Raw genomic sequence first — 18683 nt, 5'->3', positions numbered from 1 at the left:
CTGGTCTTTTAAAACAGTGGTTCTCAAACATTTTCATGTCAAATTGATATGTATGTGGCGGACAGTGGTGCATCAGAAAATGAGTTTGTGCCAGGGATCCCCAGAACAGAAGAAAATTCAAAATGATTTTGTACTTTGAAAGCCAAAGTACAAAATAGGGTTAAAGTGGTTAAATGGCTTGTGACACTACTTGAACTCATTTGGCTGAGGACCCAATGGAACCCATTCATGGACCCCTGGGAACCACTATTAAAACAACATAACTAGAAACTTATTTAACACCCATTTAGCCATAACATTTAACAACAATTAAATAAATCACAATACAATATATAATTAGGTTGCTTTTTGTAAGAAATGTACACATAACACTGGATGAGTATAGTAAAAAGATTTTGGACTAAATACAAAACATTAGACAACTACAACAGAACCAGTATGAATGGAAGTATGATCTCTATAATTTACCATTAAAGGAGCACTTCAGCCTTCTTCGTATAATTGATCTTCATTAATGCTCGTTATAAAGTTGGCACCGTTTCTCTCTGCTCACTTGTCTCAGAGGAGGACTACCAGTGACATCACCGGTAGGCAGGTTTGGACATTTTAAACAAGATTTAAAACCTTTTGTTGATGTGTTTGATGTACAGTAAATGTGAGAATGGCTTCAATTTCAGCATGCCAACTTTCAGAGAAAATAGAAAGGCTGTAGTCTCCATTAGTTTGGAATCCCAATTGATCATTGGTGGGGAGCTTTCTAAACTGTCCATATCCCAACAATGAGACACATATGAGTAGACAGAAATGGTACCATCGTATAATGAGCATTAATGAGGACCAATATGAAGATAAGGTTGAAAATGGGCCATTTCAAATACTTATATACTTCAGTTATGAGTAGGAGTTAATCATTCATACGTTAACATTAAAACATCCATATCCACTTTCAATTTTATGAACTTCAATATTTTGCATCTTTATAAGTTTGAATGTTCAATTAATGGCTACGGAACATTTTTAATCTAAAGTTCATAAAAAGTAAATCACTCCATCATCATTATGATGATTCATTATTATTATTATAATTAAATGAGTTTGCTACAATAGCCTAGTGTAATAAGAACATCGGTGTCATCAGATCAACTGACTGAACTGGCTCAGAGAACAATTATACAAATCACATGTAATCACTTCTGACCGCTGACCAGATGAATGCTTAACAACATGGGTTAATGAGTATGACCTCCACTATGTACAGTACATTAATCAATGAAAAAGTGCATTGAACTACCATGAAGAGAGATGTACAGAAGACTAGTCCTACTTCTACTCTGTTGTTTTGTCTCTTTTATATTAATGTGTAAATTGGGAAATTAGGTGTTGATCAAACAGCTCGGGTATCAGGCACACAGAGATGAATTCTGTCCTATAAGCAAAATCTACTGGTAGAAACGGGTATTGTGGTCGATATGACCGTGGAAATATCCCATACAGTGGTTCTCAAACATTTTCATATAAAAAGGACCCCCTATAAGAGAAGATTTGTCATTATTTGGAATTAGTCAATCTGCAAGCTCAACCACCACAAGTGGTGAGCTTGTAGACAGGCTGAAAAATAAAATAGGTTTTAAGACTTTTAAACTGTTCCATATCTTGATGGGGACCCCATTGGAATCCACTCAAGGACACCTGTGGGTCCCCGATTCCCAACTTTTAGAACGCTCTGCGTTAATGGATACCTGCCAAAACTGTCAATATGGTGTCAACATCCCTATTGGTCAGCGTTAGCCTCGGCACCTAGGCTTTTATTTTTGTTCGCATTCGGCTAAAAAATGAGAAGCCAGGGGAAACCCATTGGAAAATCTGGCATAGATAGGAAGTGGTCAAATTGTATTTCGCAAAGCAATAACAGTGCAGAGGCACGTCGCTCCAAATGTGGTGACATTAGTGTTCTCTGCCGTTTTCTACCGGGTAGGGGAGGAGAGGAGGGGGGGCGGGCGCTCAGATCGGTGAATAGAATCCACCGCCTTGTACCCGTCGGCACCCGCCCCTCTAGACCTGAAATCACACAGGCTGGGCCAGGCTAGGCTAGGCGAGGTCAACGTTAACAGCAGAATTTCTTCTTCGGTGAGGGCGTGTTGACCAGCTGGACGGTCTTCTCCTTCTCTCTGTCCTCCTGCTCTTTGAGGATACTAGAAAAACACACCACCACACAGTGTTAATGTCGTCGACTGAAACTATGTTCGTCCACCACTACCCTTTTTCACTGCCAAAAAACAAAATTAAAAGTAACTCCAATGTTTTGGAAAAAGTAACTAAGTAACCGATTACTAAATTGCCAAACTAACACGTTAGGTTACTCCGTTACTCGGTAATCCGGCTTACCTGGCTAAATGTGCCATGGCTTCCACCACGTTGTCTCCAGTACAAGCACTGCAGTCCCAGAAAAGCAACTGGCATTCCTGAGAAAACACAACATTTTAACACAATTTCTTTATGCTTTTTTATTTTTTAAGACGCAAAATTATTATTGCGAACGCAGTGAGCACTAACTATAGAAGATGGCCTAAACTGTCTGTGTGCGTGTGTGTCATGCTGTAACACCACCGGCCCGCCACCAGAGGGCGCAGCTGTATCACACACAAAAAAAACACACAACTTAAAAAAAACTTAAAGAAAAAACGTAAGGAAACTTAAAAAAAAAAAAAAATAAACACACACGCACGCACACAAAAAAAAACTTTAAAAAAAAAGGTACGTAATTTATTCTAATTGTTGTTATTGCAATTTACGAGCTGCGTTCGCTTCCCGCGTTCACGCGTCTTACTTGTTATATTATAGTTATAGTGCTTAAAACATTCCTTGGCTTGGATTGGGTTAATCATGATAATGAGAATCATCTGAAATACAGATGAATCTCTCTGTCAAAGTAAATATGAATGATACATGGGTGTGTGAACCCAGCCCTGACAAGCACCTGGAATTGTAGGCATCACATTTAGTTTTGACTCGGTTCCACAGATAAATATTGTGAAAATACTCATAGGCAAACTACAAGCTCACAACGCCTCGCACTGCGAGGCATCTGGCGACCAAATGAACCCCTATTTGTGTTTCCATTTTGTACACATGGGGGTCCTTGACAATTAAAAGTTTGAGAACCACTGTACTGGTGGACTAATGTGCCATACATAGTCATATAGTGAATCAGTGTCATACATATTCTGGAGAAAACCTGCAGACTCGCATTCAGTAATTTGGTCTTATGATCAAATAAAGAACATTGTTATGTAAAAACAAAATCAACTTGACATGGACAAGTCTTGCCGTGGACACATTTGTCTGCATATGGACATAATTATTGATGACCCCTCGTAGTCACACGGGACTGACCTTGGCTAGTTGTTCAGCGACTCCATACTGGATCACCCTTTCACTCTCCAGGTCTGTTTTATTGCCCAGAAGCATGATGGTTATGTCCTCACCTGCACTGTCCTAAGGACACAAGAGAGAGAGGGGGGGGAGGGAGAGACAGTTAGTTATGTGCCTACCCCATTTGAAAAGTAACTTAGGTTTTAAAACAAAACGTAATCACACAGTTTCAAAGAAAGAAAGAAAGAAAGAAAGAAAGAAAGAAAGATGGACAAATCTTTTGGGGGAAATTGTTTCATGCTCTATTATTGAGCTCTAGCATCCCGATTCTGGGGGAAACATTTGTCATCTATTTTCGTCAAAGACATTTGGTGTAGAGGGGGAAACAAGTACAGTGCCAACTCAAGTGTGTTTAACTAAGTAAAGCCTTAGCCTATAGAGCAGTAGTTTTAAAACGTTTTTGAGCAAAGGACCCCTAAATTGATATACATTTGGACCTGACAAGATTTTTCAAAAATGCTCAGAAACAGATGATGTACAAGCTTGCATGCACGTCACAAAGTGAAACGCTCTGAACTATATGCTCTGCTATTTTTTAACTAGAAAGATTATTGTGATGCTGTATTAACCCATTCTGGGCGGGAACCCATTTTGGTGTTAGCATTATGTTATGCTTTAGCTATTGAAAAATAGCAGATCTACAAGCTCATAGCGCGCCACCGAGTGGCACGCTACGAACTCGTATGTCTGCTATTTTTGAATAATCGAAGAACGACTGACATAGAAACATAGCTTTTTCAGAATGTCAGGATGTAGAAGACATCCCCAACCCCAAGGGCCCCTGGGGGTCCTGGGACCCCACTTTGAGAACCAACTGTTATAGAGGGTCTAAGTGATTAAAATATCAATATGTGACAGACTGTAATCCTAATGGACACACATTGAATTCAATGCGTCTCACCTGCACACTGGTCAGCCACTGTCTGACAGACAAGAAGCTCAGCTCACATGTGATGTCATACATCACCACCACGCCATCAGCCTTGCGGAAGAACTGCTTGGTGATGCTACGATACCTGAACAGGAAGGAGAAGATAGGACAGGCTGTCACCACCATGACATTATAGTTAAAAATCACACCTGTGTGAAGTGAGGGGCGCTAAATGCTAATATATTAAAGTCTAACTCATGTTGATTAGGTTAGGTGATGTAATGGTGATATAAAACAAACGGTGCCAACACAAACATTAAACGCCATTAACAATAAATTGACAATATGACGTAAACGACACATTATGACGTAGATTTTTCCTTCATTGTCAATGCGTTTACTAAACAAACTTTGAACTAAAGAGAAACATTAAACCTGTGTATAGGAGGGGCCTCAAAAAACCCTCAGTAGTACTGTTCAGTGTTCACTAGATCCTATAGTCTAGCGGTTAGGATTCCTGGTTTTAACCTAGTTTTCACTTTTCACCTTAAAAACTTCCCAGTGTTACTGTTCACTAGATCCCAACTTCCCAGTGTTACTGTTCACTAGATCCCATATGGTCTAGCCCCCCTTTGATTGATTGATTGATTGAAATATATATTAACAGTTTGCAGAATTAAAGTACATTTCAAGCACAACTCAATACAAAGACTGTTAACTGTGAGTTAACAGTAAAGCTTTACACTTGTTTACAAGAGGGTCCCTACCTTGTTCAATTCATCAAAACAATTAGAGACGTACAAAGACACTTCTACAGTATATAGCCAAAAAACAGAACAGGAATTCATCATAAAGGAGGTGAAAAGGGGTGGGTGGGTGTGGGGGGGATTCAGATTTTACAGGGGCCAGTTTCGAATTGCAGCCGTCCGTAGTTTAGGATTTCTGGTTTTCACCCAGGCGTTCGACTCCTCGTATGGAAACGACTCTGCCATCATGTACATAATGTTTGGATGGATGTGTAAATACGTACATACTAGTGCTGTCCAAGTTAACGCATGACCACATTAATGGCGAAAATATATTTATCACATTAATCAGCCATTAAAAAAAAAAAGCATCTGTATTTCTAAGATCTGTCATGGCTTCCTGGTCTGACGCAGACCCATAGAGAGAGAGAGAGAGTTGCAACACACTTTGATCTTGTCGCAAAGCGGGGTTCTATGGGCTGTACCGCTGTAGTTCCAAACACTGGAACTTCCTCATTGAGATAGAATGAGAACTTCCACATTCCATTCTCTATAGGTCTGATCTGAACACTGATCAGAACCTCAAAAATGATGGAGCTTGCACAAAACAAATTTCACTCACTGTTTTACACCTGAAAACCTGTGATGTGACAATTACGGAGATTCAGATGCTGAGAGTGTAGAAATGGACCCAAAGTTCCAAACAACCAGCTAGGGTCCATTTGGAACCCTTGTGGTCCCCGGACCTGATGTTGAGTACCAGTATGTTAGTGTCTCACCTCTCCTGTCCTGCTGTGTCCCATATCTGCAGCGCCACCTTGCTGTTGTCCACTGTTATTGTCTTCACACTGTAGTCTATGCCTGGTCAAATAGAAAACACATTACATTTACAAATTATTCTTTTTTAAAGCCGATGTACAAGCGAGTGTTGTGTGTGTGTGCGTGAGTATTGCTTACCCACAGTAGCAGAGGTGTCGGGGTAGAAGGAGTCATCACAGAAGCGTTTAAGGAAGGATGTCTTTCCCACGCTAGAGTTCCCCACGAGGACAATCTTGAAGAGCCGGTCAGGGGGTGGAACAGCGCCCTCGTCCTGCAGCAAGGTTATTACAATTTAGTTAAAAGTTGCAGTAAAGTATTGGTTCTCAATGTGTGGTGTCCTACTGTCCTTGAGGGGGTTCCAGCAAAAATAGTTAATAGTCAAGGGGGCACGGTGGCACATCAAGGGGGCACGGTGGGGCAGTCCGTGACGCTGTCGCCTCACAGCTAGAAGGACCTGGGTTCGATTCCCGCACAAAAAACATGCAGTAATCCTGGTCTATATACTGCCTCCCCCTGGCCAGCCGGGGCGACTGATGTAGGGGAAAGTGGTTGGAATAACGTGTTCCTTCCACGCGCTACGTCCAACCGGGGAAACTCCCCGGTTCAAGTGAAAATAAGTGGTTGGACTCCTCATGCATATAAGGAAGCATGAGTTTATTGCTCCCCCCAGGTTGTCAGAGGGAGTGTAGCGCCCAGGATTACATTAGATAATTGACACTGGGTGAAAGAAATGGGTTGAAAAAAAAAGTTAAAACAGAATGAGCAGTGAGTAGCAACTCACCGTGGTGAGTGGCGTAATGTTGTAGTTTTCCAAAACGACACCGCGGTGAGTTGCTAATATTACATTACAGTCATTTAGCAGACGCTTTTATCCAAAGCGACTTACAATAAGTGTATTCAACATAGGTAGGGAACAAAAACTACTAATCACCAGAAGTCTTTAGTGCATTTTCTGCAAAAACAAGCAACCAAGAGTATACCTAGCGCTAAGGTAAAAGTGCAATATATCAGCTACCTATTTCCTTAAACAGATGAGACAAAATAGCTAAATCAAATGAGCATGAGCTAAAACAATTAAGTGTATCGACTAAACAAGATCCAATAAACAATACAACAATAGAAAACAAGCGTTCGTACAACTAGTTAACAACAAGTAGGTCAGGCAGAGAGGAAGGGTAGTGTTTCCTGAAGAGGTGGGTTTTCAACCTGCGGCGAAATATGGGCAGTGACTCTGCTGTCCTAACATCAGTGGGAAGTTCATTCCACCACTGTGGGGCCAGAACAGAAAAGAGTCGTGACCGTGTGGATCGGCCAGAAGGACCCTTGAGTGACGAGGCAATCAGTCGCCCCGAGGTGGCAGACCGAAGTGGTCGGGCAGGGGTGTAGGCATCGACCATAGCCCGGAGGTAGGAAGGAGCTGTTCCTTTCACTGCCCTATAGGCTAACACCAGGGTTTTGAACTGGATGCGAGCCGCTACGGGGAGCCAGTGTAGAGAACGGAGAAGGATGGTTGTGTGGGAGAACTTGGGGCGGTTGAACACCAGACGAGCCGCAGCTTTCTGAACAAGCTCCAGAGGTCTGATGGCAGATGCCGGAGCACCAGCAAGGAGGGAGTTGCAGTAGTCCAGGCGGGAGATGACGAGAGCCTGGATGAGCACCTGGGCTGCCTTCTCCGTGAGGAAGGGGCGAATCCTCCTGATGTTGTAGAGGAGGAATCTGCAGGACCTTGTCACTGATGCGATGTTTGCCGAGAACGTCAGTTGATCGTCCAGGGTCACACCCAGATTCTTCGCAGTCCGAGTTGAGGTCACCACAGCATTATCAATGGTGATGGCCATGTCTCGGTGCGGACAGCCCTTCCCCGGGAGGAACATCAGCTCGGTCTTGTCCAGGTAGGATATCACCTAAAACTGGAGTATGACTGAGCCTCAAGTCTACAGGGTTCAAGTGGTTAAACAATCCATACATTTGAGGTAAGAAATAGGCCATGCAGTGGCTCAATCTTCATTAAAGGAGGTGTAAGTGGTATTTGTTATCTAATCTCACATTTAAGATGCTTTGAATAGCCTGGGCCGTGGCTCAGTGGTCCAGGCACCTTGGCTGGTAATCCAGTCTAGCAGTGTGCCGCGGGTTCGACTCCCGATCCCGACGGCCTTTACGGCATGTCTTCCCCCCATCTCTCTCCCCATTTCCTGTCAGCCTACTGTCTGTCCCTCCATAAAAAATATAAAATAAAGGCGAAAGCCAAAAAAAAAAAAAACATTTAAGATGCTTTGAATACAAGCGTCGGCTAATTGCCCATTTAGTAAATCGCCGTCCGATTAGGGCGTGCATTTCACATGGTGCTCACAATAAGGCTGGTCTCCTTGCCAACGGGCTGGCCCCTCGGCGAGGTGGGGGGCTCTCCTTCCTCTGTGTCAGCCGTCCTCTGAGGTGGCTGGCAGGGGGCCGAGGAGGGACTCGTCACGATGTCGCTCATCACCAGGTCCATGCATTCGTCATCCGCCGAGGCCTCCTCGCATTCACTAAACTCTGGCAGCGAGCAGGACGACAGCGAGGACGACCGGTAGTCCGCCTGCAGGAGCTGTGGCAGGTGGTCCTCCTCAATGGAGATGATCCTGGGCAGGTGATACCTGCACATAATAATAATAACAACTTTATTTATATAGCACCTTTCTAGGCATGAGCCACAAAGTGCTGCACAACATGGACAGGAATAAAAACTAAAATTCACAAGAAAAATAAGGAAAATAAGATGATCTATCATAATAATCGTAATAAACAAGAAATAACCATACATTTAAGCAAATGAAATAAAACAACATCAGTAAAAAGGCAGGGAAAAACAAAAAAAAATGTTATTTATAGGAATGCTTTTGGAAACAAATGGGTTTTTAATAGAGATTTAAAACGTGTAAGGGAATCAGTGAGGCGATTCTTTTCTTGTAGTGCATTCCAGAGCTAAGGAGCTCGGATGGCGAAGGCCCGATCACCCTTCGTGACATAGTTCACAGTACAATCTTTTACGTACGCGTTGTCACCATCATGGCATTTGAAGTTGTGTCCTAATGATGTGTCTTTGCCATTGAACATACAATTACATTTCCTTTTAGGATTTTTCATTTTTTTCCATCTCAGGTCATATAGTTAATCTAGAAAATATATTCAATATAAAATTATTTGAAAATTAATTACATTTTTTCCAACATAAAAAAAAAATCCCTAATGGAAACTATACAAATTAGTATGCAAAAATAATTGTAATTATCACAAATACTGTACTTGAGATCAGGCAATGAAGTAATGACTGCGAGTACCTTCGGGACGGGGGTTCGACGTTCATGGCCTCCTCCACCGAGGAGCTGAGGATCTGGTAGGAGGAGTTCAATAGGTTCCTCCTCTTAGAGTGGGGAGACCCCACCTCGTCTTCACTACACGCGCACACGCACACACACACACACACACACACACACACACACACACACACACACACACACACACACACACACACACACACGAAAGTAACAATTACATTTACTCAATTATTGTACTGTACAATACTGTACTTTCGTCCACTGATTAAAAGCATTAGCATTACTGTACCTTTGGAAGACATTTTTGTCAGTGTGTTTCATGGTATTTGAAAGGGTCTTCTGGTTCCATGGTGGTATTTTCATATTCTTGGGTTTCTGTGGAAACAACCAGTTGTGGTTGACAACTTTGGGATTTTAGGTTTAACCCATTTTGACCTGAGATCAGATTCTAAAAATGTCTTCTACATCCTGACAGTTTTCTGAAAAAGCTATGTTTCTATGTCAGTCGTTCTTTGATTTTTCAAAAATAGCAGACCTACAAGCTTGTAGCGTGCCACTCGGTGGCGCTCTATGAGCTTGTAGATCTGCTATTTTTCAATAGCTAAAGCACAACATAATGCTAACACCAACAGGGGTTCCTGCCCAAAATGGGTTAAAGCTGCAATCTGTGACTTTTATGACCTACCTGAGAGATGAACCCAGGTCCTGTGTCCAAATGTCTACTGTTGAACATATTTTTAAAAGGCTGGTTGGGCAGAGGATAAACTGCTTCATACAGTACCTTGTGACAACCACTAGGTGTCCTACTAACTAGACCACAGGATCTAAATGTCTCGATGGAGGAGCAGGGAGACCAACAACCACCACCACCACACAGTTGTGTTAGTTATATTGTCTCAACACCGATTGATCGAAATAACCTATTATTCATTAAAATAACTGTCAAGGATTGCAGCTTTAACAGAGCATTCTTTCATTTCGGTAATAATTTCATGTTTCTTTGAATGAATTAATGTTTCTTTGAACTGTAATGTACATGCAGGGGATACTGTGATGACCACATACCTGGGAGTCTCTCTCATCTCGTAAATGCTTGTTCATTTCCCTGCAGGCAACAGACAGACATGAAAACAAATTATTTATTTTAATTCAAGTGGTTCACTGTTTGAAGCTACAGGCTTTTCACCACGTGAACCCCTGCGTCACTATTCTGGAGGGTGAACATTTCTGCATTGCGACGTGTTGTCAGCTTGTAGATTGGCTACACAAAATAACATTATTTCTAATAGACGACAACAATATCATAAGTGACCTGTTCTTCCAGAAATAACGTTAATGAGCAATACTGCTCCAATGTAGCCTCGGAAACCCAGACGTTTTATTTCCTGGAAAGCTCCAATGTGACGCTGCCGGTATTACCTACCCGGTAATACATGTTTTGGTTGTGGTGATGCCACAATGATTCTGTCTATCATACTGTTCTGTGGGGTGACATTAGAGAGTGTGGTGGATGTGTCCTGGGAAACTCCCAGGTAGGAATGAGTGTGAAGCACAGCATCGCTGAAAAGCAGCAGATTGTATCATGAGCAGGAAATCTTCAACTCTGGAAAACTGATCGGACAAGCTTTTTATGTGACCAGTTTGGAATGCAGGGACTTCCCTCTGCCAAGTACTACCGTTTAGTCGCCATGAGGAACAGTTTTGAATTGTTTTTGTTCCTCTGTGTCAGTTTTTTCTCAAATGTGGCCTGATGCATATCAAACCGGGAGTTTGAAAGTAAAAAGGTTGATAATTAATGGCTTAAATATTTGTGTGTAAAGTCTCTCCTTTTGCAGTGATGGAAGTACTTTTTGTTAAGTAAAAGTATCAATACCCTATTGTAGAAATAGTCTGTTACAAGTACAAGTACTTAAAGTACCAAAAGTACTCATTATGCAGACATTTTCAAATTGTATACCATCTTCTTTTCCCTTCAGGGGTCGCCCCAGCGAATCATCTGCCTCCATCTCAGCCCATCCTCTGCCTCCTCTTCTCTCACACCAACTAACTTCATGTCCTCTTTCACTACATCCATAAATCTTCTCTTTGGTCTTCCTCTATGCCTCCTGCCTGCCAGTTCCAACCTCAAACTCCTTCTACCGATATACTCACTATCCCTCCTCTGTACGTGTCCAAACCATCTCAGTCTGGCCTCTCTGGCTTTATCTGATGTACTCGTTCCTGATCCTATCCATCCTTGTTACTCCCAGAGTAACATTCTGCTACCTCCAGCTCTGCTTCCTGTCTTTTCCTCAGTGCGACTGTTTCTAAACCACAACATAGCTGGTCTCACCACCGTCTTGTACACCTTCCCTTTCATTCTTGCTGATACTTTCCTATCACACCTGTGTGCAGCGGTGGCCGAACGGATTGCTGAGCGGTCTTGATACCGGAAGGTCGCCAGTTCGAATCAGCGGTCTGACACGTTAAAATTACCACCGCTGAAGTGCCCTTGAACAAGGCATTGAACCACTACGATGAAATGTTCTATGAGCAGGGCCTGGCTGGAAACAAGTTCTTGAGCTTAGCCCAGATACCCTGGGTAAATATAGTAATCATTTCATTTCATTACCTGACACTTTTCTCCACCCATTCCAACCTGCTTGCAAATGAAATGTTGAAGTTCTCCACCTTCTTCACGTTTACTCCCCGTTACCTCACTGTTCCACTTGGGTTCCTCTCATTCACACACATGTACAGTATACTTCTGTCACTCCAGACTTCCTCATACAATACCACAGTTCCTCTCTCTGCACCCTATCATTTGCTTTCTCCAGATCTACAAAGACACAATACAGCTCCCTCTGACCTTCTCTGTCAACATCCTCAAAGCAAATATTGCATCTGTAGTTTTCAAATTGTATAAAAGAAATCATTGAAAATAGCAGATCTACAAGCTCTGCTTTTTGTACATCAGGTCATACAGTTGTCAATGGAGTTGTACCTGAGCAGGTCCAGTTGTTTCAGCAGGCTCTCCCTCTCTCTCTGCAGTCCCTCAGTGACCCTGTACATCTCCCTGTGGAGAAGAACACAACACATCGTCACGGCCCAGTGGAAACCTCATACAGTATGTCCAAAACTGGAACTTTTCAAGATTCTAATCGAAAAATAGCAGATCTACAAACTCACAACACGTTGCGATGTGACACATTGTGAGCTTGTACCGGCTATTTTTGCTACTACTACTACTTTGTCATATTACTGACACTGTAGTATGACAAATTTAAATAAATAAATGTAATATGGAGATACAAGGTTTCTGCCCGACAGGCTAATGATGACATTCTTGCATGACACCTGGGACTAATCAGGCATGTGCAACACAACATGCTTCATTAGAAACTTATTATGAGAAAATACTAACTTTTATCAATGACTACTTCAAGCAAGTGTAGTACGCAGCATTTTACGGTATGAATGTCTGCGATGCTATCCAATAGTGGTGGACACTGGACAGTATAGTAACACATTTACTTTCTCTTTTCAACATACATTTTCAGAAGATTTTTACTCCAGTACTTTAACGCAAGTACAAATCTTACAGAGCAACTTCCACTTGTAGTCGAGTAATATTCAACCAGGATATCTATCCTTTGACTCAAGTGCTAGGGTAGAGTTCTTTGTCCTCCGCTGTGCAGTCCCAAGGACACTTTTTCCACCGGAGTTGAACCGGTTCGGTTCATTTTTCCCGCCTAATATAATTGAACCAGTTCAGAGTGTTTCCCTGAAAAATAATTGGTTTAGAATACAAACCAAAAAATGTCCACCAGTTCCATGAAAGCACCGAGGTTCCAATAATCTAGAACGGAACCAGTTCTAGAAGTTATTTTGGTGGAAAAGGGGCCAAGGAGGACTCACTCCTCACTCACTCACTTTTTGATGAATTGAACATGGTGGACCCTGTTGTAAACAAGTGTAATGCTTAATTGGGTCGTCCACTCACAGTTAACAGCCTTTGTATTGAGTTTGTGCTTGAAATGTACTGTAATTCTGCAAACTGTTAATAAAATTTTCAATCAATCAATCAAAACTCACATCTCCCTCTCCTCTCTGAGGCGTGCAGCCTGATCCTGCAGCACACCCAGCTGATCCTGGGCCAGGTTCAGCTCCTGGCTGGTGAGCTCCAGGTCGTGCGCCAGCTCACTGTTGGTTTGCTTCAGCTTGACGTTTTCCACCCGGGTCTCGTTCTGCTCGCTGTGCATCTCGTTGCACTGGTGCTCCAGCTGCACAAAAAAACACCACAGTATTGAGGCGCCCTCAGTCTCACACCCACAAAAACCAAGTCATGCTTTTTCACTTCCTCTACGATGTTATCATGCATCTTGTTTAACCATTTTTGTGGGTTGCAAGTACATTCTTTTTAATTTTTTGTTATATATTTCTTTTCTCTTTTTCAAAGGATTAAAATAATAATAATAATAATAAACTAGCATATTTCAAAAGAACTTCATACAGTCCATTTTTGAAGTGAAAAGAACAGTTGTGCAAGCTCTGAACATGTTGCATTGTGAGTGTGACACGTTGTGAGCTGTACATTGTACATTTCCACTAGTTTGGGTCATGATGGGGAGACATCAAATTTCTCTTTTTTAACCGTTTCCGTCCATAGGACGGAAACACGTCCTAGGGGTCCCAATCGACACGTCCAATATTCAGATTTTTTTCCTTTTTTTAATTTGTCAGTTCGCCTTTCGGCTACCGTATGCTATGCTCTGGGCTCAAGGGAAAAAATGTCAAACTATTTTTAGAACATTGGATGAAAATGGTTTGTTTTACCCGTCTCTGTTTGTTCTGTAGCTGGTCCAGAAGTTTCTCCTTACTGTTCAGCTGGAGCTCCAGGTCTTGACTTCTAGACAGGAAGCGCTGGTGATCCTTCAACACAAAGAACAGCGATATAATCACTTCACTCACTGTCAGCCGGGTGGAAACCTTGGTCCAAAACTTACTTTTCAGGATACATCCAACCCATTAAGACCTGGAACACATCTGTGTCACCTTAGCTTTTAACCACTTTAACCATTATTTTAAACATTAGCTATTGAAAAATAGCAGAACTCCAAGCTCATAGCGCTTGTAGATTTGCTATTTCCCGACGGCCTTTACTGCATGTCACTCCCCCAACTCTCTCCCCTATTGTCAGCCTACTGTCTGTCCCTCTATAAATATATTTTAAAAAAAATATCCAAAATGAGTTAATGGCACAGGCAGACTCTTCACATACTAGAGCATGTCTGAAATTAGTGTCAGAGCTGACATGTAAATATGAAATAAATGTCTACAGTATAATGTATAAGGATAGAGAACACAGAAGTGAACCTTTCAAGCCTGTTTTCTCAACTCGCTGTTTTCTGCAAGACATTGGGCAGTATTATGCGTGTCTTAAGTACCAGGTCTTATGACTTAACTTAAGACCTGGAGGCGTGGTCAATGCTGTTTGTCCACTCAGAATAGCCAAATGGCATTGATCACGCCTCCAGGTCTTAAGTTAAGTAATAAGACCTGGTACTTAAGACACGCATAATACTCATTATCTCCAAAACTGGTTTGAAGCTATGATTCCCTGCTTTCATATGACATGAAAAAACGAAAATGTAAAAAACTCCAATGGAAGTCCCTTGGTCAAATTTAGTCACATTTGTATAATCTGGTCACAGGTCTTAATGGGTTCATATTTAATTAGTCATACGATCTTGTTAATACTTTTCATTGATTCAATATTCATGAATTATACAGTATATCAGACTGGACAGGAATACGAAAGAAGATGTACCCAACGGAGACATAGATTGGTCTGTGGGTCAGTACCTGTAGGAGAATGCGCTCTTTTTCATTTTTTATTTGAAGCTCCATCTCCTCGTAAAGCTGGTGGATCTCATGGTCGTGCGTTGCTGCCTTCCTGCGCGGTTAGAATCACGTATCAAATACAAACAATAAGAAACACACATCCTGCCATGCTCACGTACCAGATTTAGGGATTACACTTTGTGTTGATGGCAAGAACCAATCAAATAACGGTTTAATTTTTAACCAATTGCATTGGCGGGGTCAGGTGAGAGCGGTGTATACCAACTGCTCCTGCATGTGCAAGACAAAAATGAGTGCTTAGAAAAGATTATATTGTCCAGGCACCTTGGCTGGTAATCCAATCCAATCCCGACGGCCTTTACCGCATGTCATCCCCCATCTCTCTCCCCATTTCCTGTCAGCCTACTGTCTGTCCCTCCATATAAAATATAAAATAAAAGGCAAAAGCCACAAAAAACAGTGCTACAATTACAAACCTGAAGTCTGTTTTTCATGTTTACGATAATCTCATAAAGAGAATCTTATTTTGTTTCAACCAGTACTAGTATCAAATGGGGGCCTAATGCATATCAAACTGGAGGGGTTCTTGAAATTAAATGTATGAGAATCACTGTTAGAGGAATCTAGTCATTGTATGTTTATGTTGAACTGAACCTGACCTTTGCAGGGCACTCTCCATTTCCAACTTCTCCTGGTTGGCCTCTTTGATCTGTGATGTCACCCTGGCCAGAAACTCCTCAAAGTTAGACAGCAGGTGTGGCTCGTCTCTGCGCAGCTGAGCCCACAGGCTGTGCACCTCCTCAGGACTGTGGGGAACGGAGCATTGCGATATTGTCTCAGTGATAATTTTGAGATGTTTATTATAACCAACAGCGCGACACAGACAATCGTAGAATGCACTGTATCATAGGTGTGCTGAAAGGTTGTGGGAATCTTGGACACTGCAGGTTGCTGCACACATGACAAAGCATGAATGCAAATAACATTGCACACACATTCCTGTAGTCCTAGACCTGAAATCAATAGCCGAAAAAGAATGATACTCATCATGTTTAGTGTGTTGTGTGTTGTGACACTACTATGACAGCATTCATGCCTTTCAGAGTTGCATGGGAGCACGCATGTGCAGACAAAAATATTCCAGCACGCACAAAGTCGTATTTGATGCAATCCTTAGCTTGTGACGACTGGAAAGTCTGGGTTTGACACCTTTTAAAAATGCACTTCCGTGACCAGCAACTCTCTGAAGACACTTAATTATTTGCACTAACCATGTGGCTAATAATAGTGCTGGTGTTTGTGGATTGGACTTTTTTGGCTCAGTTGCTCAGTGTGTTAGTAGCTTTACTTATAGATTTGCTATTTTCAAAATATCTTGAAAAAATCTGAAACATTGGTCAATGGTGAAATGATTAGCAGACTGTATACGCTTTTTTCCTCCAAATCTTCGGCACATCATACTATGTACGTATAGCGAATAACAGTAGAACACACCACTGAAGTTTATGAACCAATTATCTATAGTCTTTCTTTTACCGGTTTTCTCCATGCTCACGTGCTCTACCCCCCCCCCCCCCCCCCCCCCCCCCCGCCCAAAACGACCTTTTTTCTTTCTTTCTTTCCTTAGAACAACGAAATGATGGAGCTTGCACACAAAAAACAACCACAAATCTTCAACCACTGATTTACACCTGTGTGATGTGACAATAAAACATATTCTGACGGCCAAGCTACACCAGGCTTTTCTCGCGCGTTTACCCTAAACGCGCGGCCCGCGCGTGCGTTTTTAAAAATAGGACTGGACCTAAATTAAACGCACGCGCGGGCCGCGCGTTTAGGGTAAACGCGCGAGAAAAGCCTGGTGTAGCTTGGCCGTGATTCTCTAGCCAGACCATCGGACGTCACCAGGATGTACGTATTATCATGACATCCTCCTCCACGGTTGTTTGTGGTTTTCTCTGTTGAGCTGCATGCTGTTTGCTAAAGGTGATTGTTGTGTAGTCTGATCCCCGTTGTCACGATAAGCCAAGAGCTTATGATAACAGTTTATAACAGCTGCAGTTAGCAGAGGCCTGTTTGCATTGTCTGATGTCTGAGCAATGCAATGGCAGCTAGGATTATTTATTCAAAGGTTGAGCCAGAAGACCGAAATTGGATGACCCTTTTCTAAGCCTACTGGCGTTTCTAAACGTTCCTCCCAGTTTCTATGATTTCTCTCTTATGCCAAACAAAATAGACAAAATAACAAAATTAGCAAGCTGAGGGCTCACAATGCCTTTTATCACGATGCGTGTGCGAGCTTGTGGATCTGCTATATTCACTATTTGCCATTTTAACTGGTCCGTCTGGTATTTGTCAACAAATACATTGTTAATTGATTAGTCATTTGTTTAGATCCTTTTTTCCCAATGCTGAATTTCTGGCTAAATGATGAGCACATGTAAACTCTAGATATAATGTTTTCATTCTACCAGCCTGTAGGCCAATATTGCCTCAACCTCACAAACTAAGGCTGAATGTTACATGAATGTATGCAGCAAACACAAGTTTATAGATGTACTAATTGATAATTATACAGGTAATCTGCGCTGCTTACGGAACTCGCCTATCGGCTCGTTCCTGCAGCAACGCAGGCATGCCACGAATGGCCGCAAAGCACAACCTCTTGTGTAATATTTCTTAAGTCGAGGACAGCCCTAAAAATGTGAAACCTTTTGAACATTTGGCCAAAACAGGGACACCAGATTTAATATGGTAATATTAAATCTATGGTAATATTAAAAATAACTTAAGATTTCCTCAGAACAAGTTTCTATCCAACATAACTTTGAAATCTTACGCAGAAAATGTAAGGATTGTTCTGTGCAAGCGGTCCCTGGTCTATCCCCATTGTCTCGCACGGAGGTTTGGCTTTAGAGTGGAAACTTTGTTGAGCTCTGTGTTTGTTTTGCACAGCTGGCATCTGTCCCACACTAAGCCACTGAAACCATTGTGTGGACTTAACGGAGTATGTTGACCAAAGTTCCAAAAGATAAACTGTGAACCTCACTGAACACACGCAGATAGGCTAGGGCCAGCGTCTCCCAAACAGACTCGACACCGAACACGGTGCTCCCTATGGTCGTCGGGGACGCACGCACCTTGTTTACTTGAATATAGACACACAGACGGACAGAGATTTTGCGCATTTACAGTAGGATTAGCACCCAGGTGGTGTTTCGAGCCTGGTAGCTCTTCCTCAGAGCTACCAGGCTCGAAACGTCACCTCAACAAAAATACTTTCGTAGCTTGATCCAATTTGTGGGACTCTAATCTATTTTGATGTATTTTTTTTCTGTCCAGCACCTGGAATTTTTTAACTTGTTGTTATGTGTTATGTGCGTGCTTCATTTACACAAACACACTCACTCTTCGAACACGGTGGTGGCACCCAGACTCTCCATCAGCATGCAGAAGTGCTTCTCCTCGTCATCCTCCACACCCGCCAGCCTCTCCTCCCATTGGCTCTGGTACAGGGTTTCTGGAGGGTTCTTGCAGGGGCCTGTGTCCCCCGTCCCCTCCGTTGACGAAATCTTTCGCCCATATAAAAACTCACCTATCCAAACAAACAAAACAAAGACAGCTTATATGATTGTTTAGAGCACAAAGGAATTGGAA

General features: G+C 42.2%; 1 protein-coding gene across 10 annotated transcripts in view; it reads right to left on the bottom strand.

The window, feature by feature from the left end:
* Positions 1-333: 333 nt before the first annotated feature.
* The window catches only part of LOC306922911 (EF-hand calcium-binding domain-containing protein 4B-like), a 31220-nt gene continuing 12870 nt past the window's right edge, over positions 334-18683 (bottom strand). For 9 of the 10 annotated variants that reach the window (XM_079500814.1, XM_079500816.1, XM_079500817.1 and 6 more), the window contains 16 exons: positions 18435-18621; positions 15686-15832; positions 15027-15117; positions 13998-14093; positions 13257-13444; positions 12166-12237; positions 10248-10287; positions 9472-9557; positions 9186-9299; positions 8219-8501; positions 6007-6139; positions 5829-5910; positions 4334-4448; positions 3394-3495; positions 2386-2462; positions 334-2192 (listed from right to left, as the gene is read on the bottom strand). In XM_079500814.1, the coding sequence (XP_079356940.1) occupies positions 2105-2192; positions 2386-2462; positions 3394-3495; positions 4334-4448; positions 5829-5910; positions 6007-6139; positions 8219-8501; positions 9186-9299; positions 9472-9557; positions 10248-10287; positions 12166-12237; positions 13257-13444; positions 13998-14093; positions 15027-15117; positions 15686-15832; positions 18435-18621 (1901 nt within the window). In that variant the 3' untranslated portion in view covers positions 334-2104. Of the gene's footprint in view, positions 2193-2385; positions 2463-3393; positions 3496-4333; positions 4449-5828; positions 5911-6006; positions 6140-8218; positions 8502-9185; positions 9300-9471; positions 9558-10247; positions 10288-12165; positions 12238-13256; positions 13445-13997; positions 14094-15026; positions 15118-15685; positions 15833-18434; positions 18622-18683 lie in introns of those variants that run through there. The other variant, XR_013789981.1, reaches the window with a different exon arrangement.

This window comes from Electrona antarctica (genome assembly GCF_951216825.1).
Source record: "Electrona antarctica genome assembly, chromosome: 5".
Classification (NCBI taxonomy): domain Eukaryota; kingdom Metazoa; phylum Chordata; class Actinopteri; order Myctophiformes; family Myctophidae; genus Electrona; species Electrona antarctica.
Note: the sequence above shows the minus strand (reverse complement) of the source record. Positions and strands in the feature narration are given on the sequence as shown.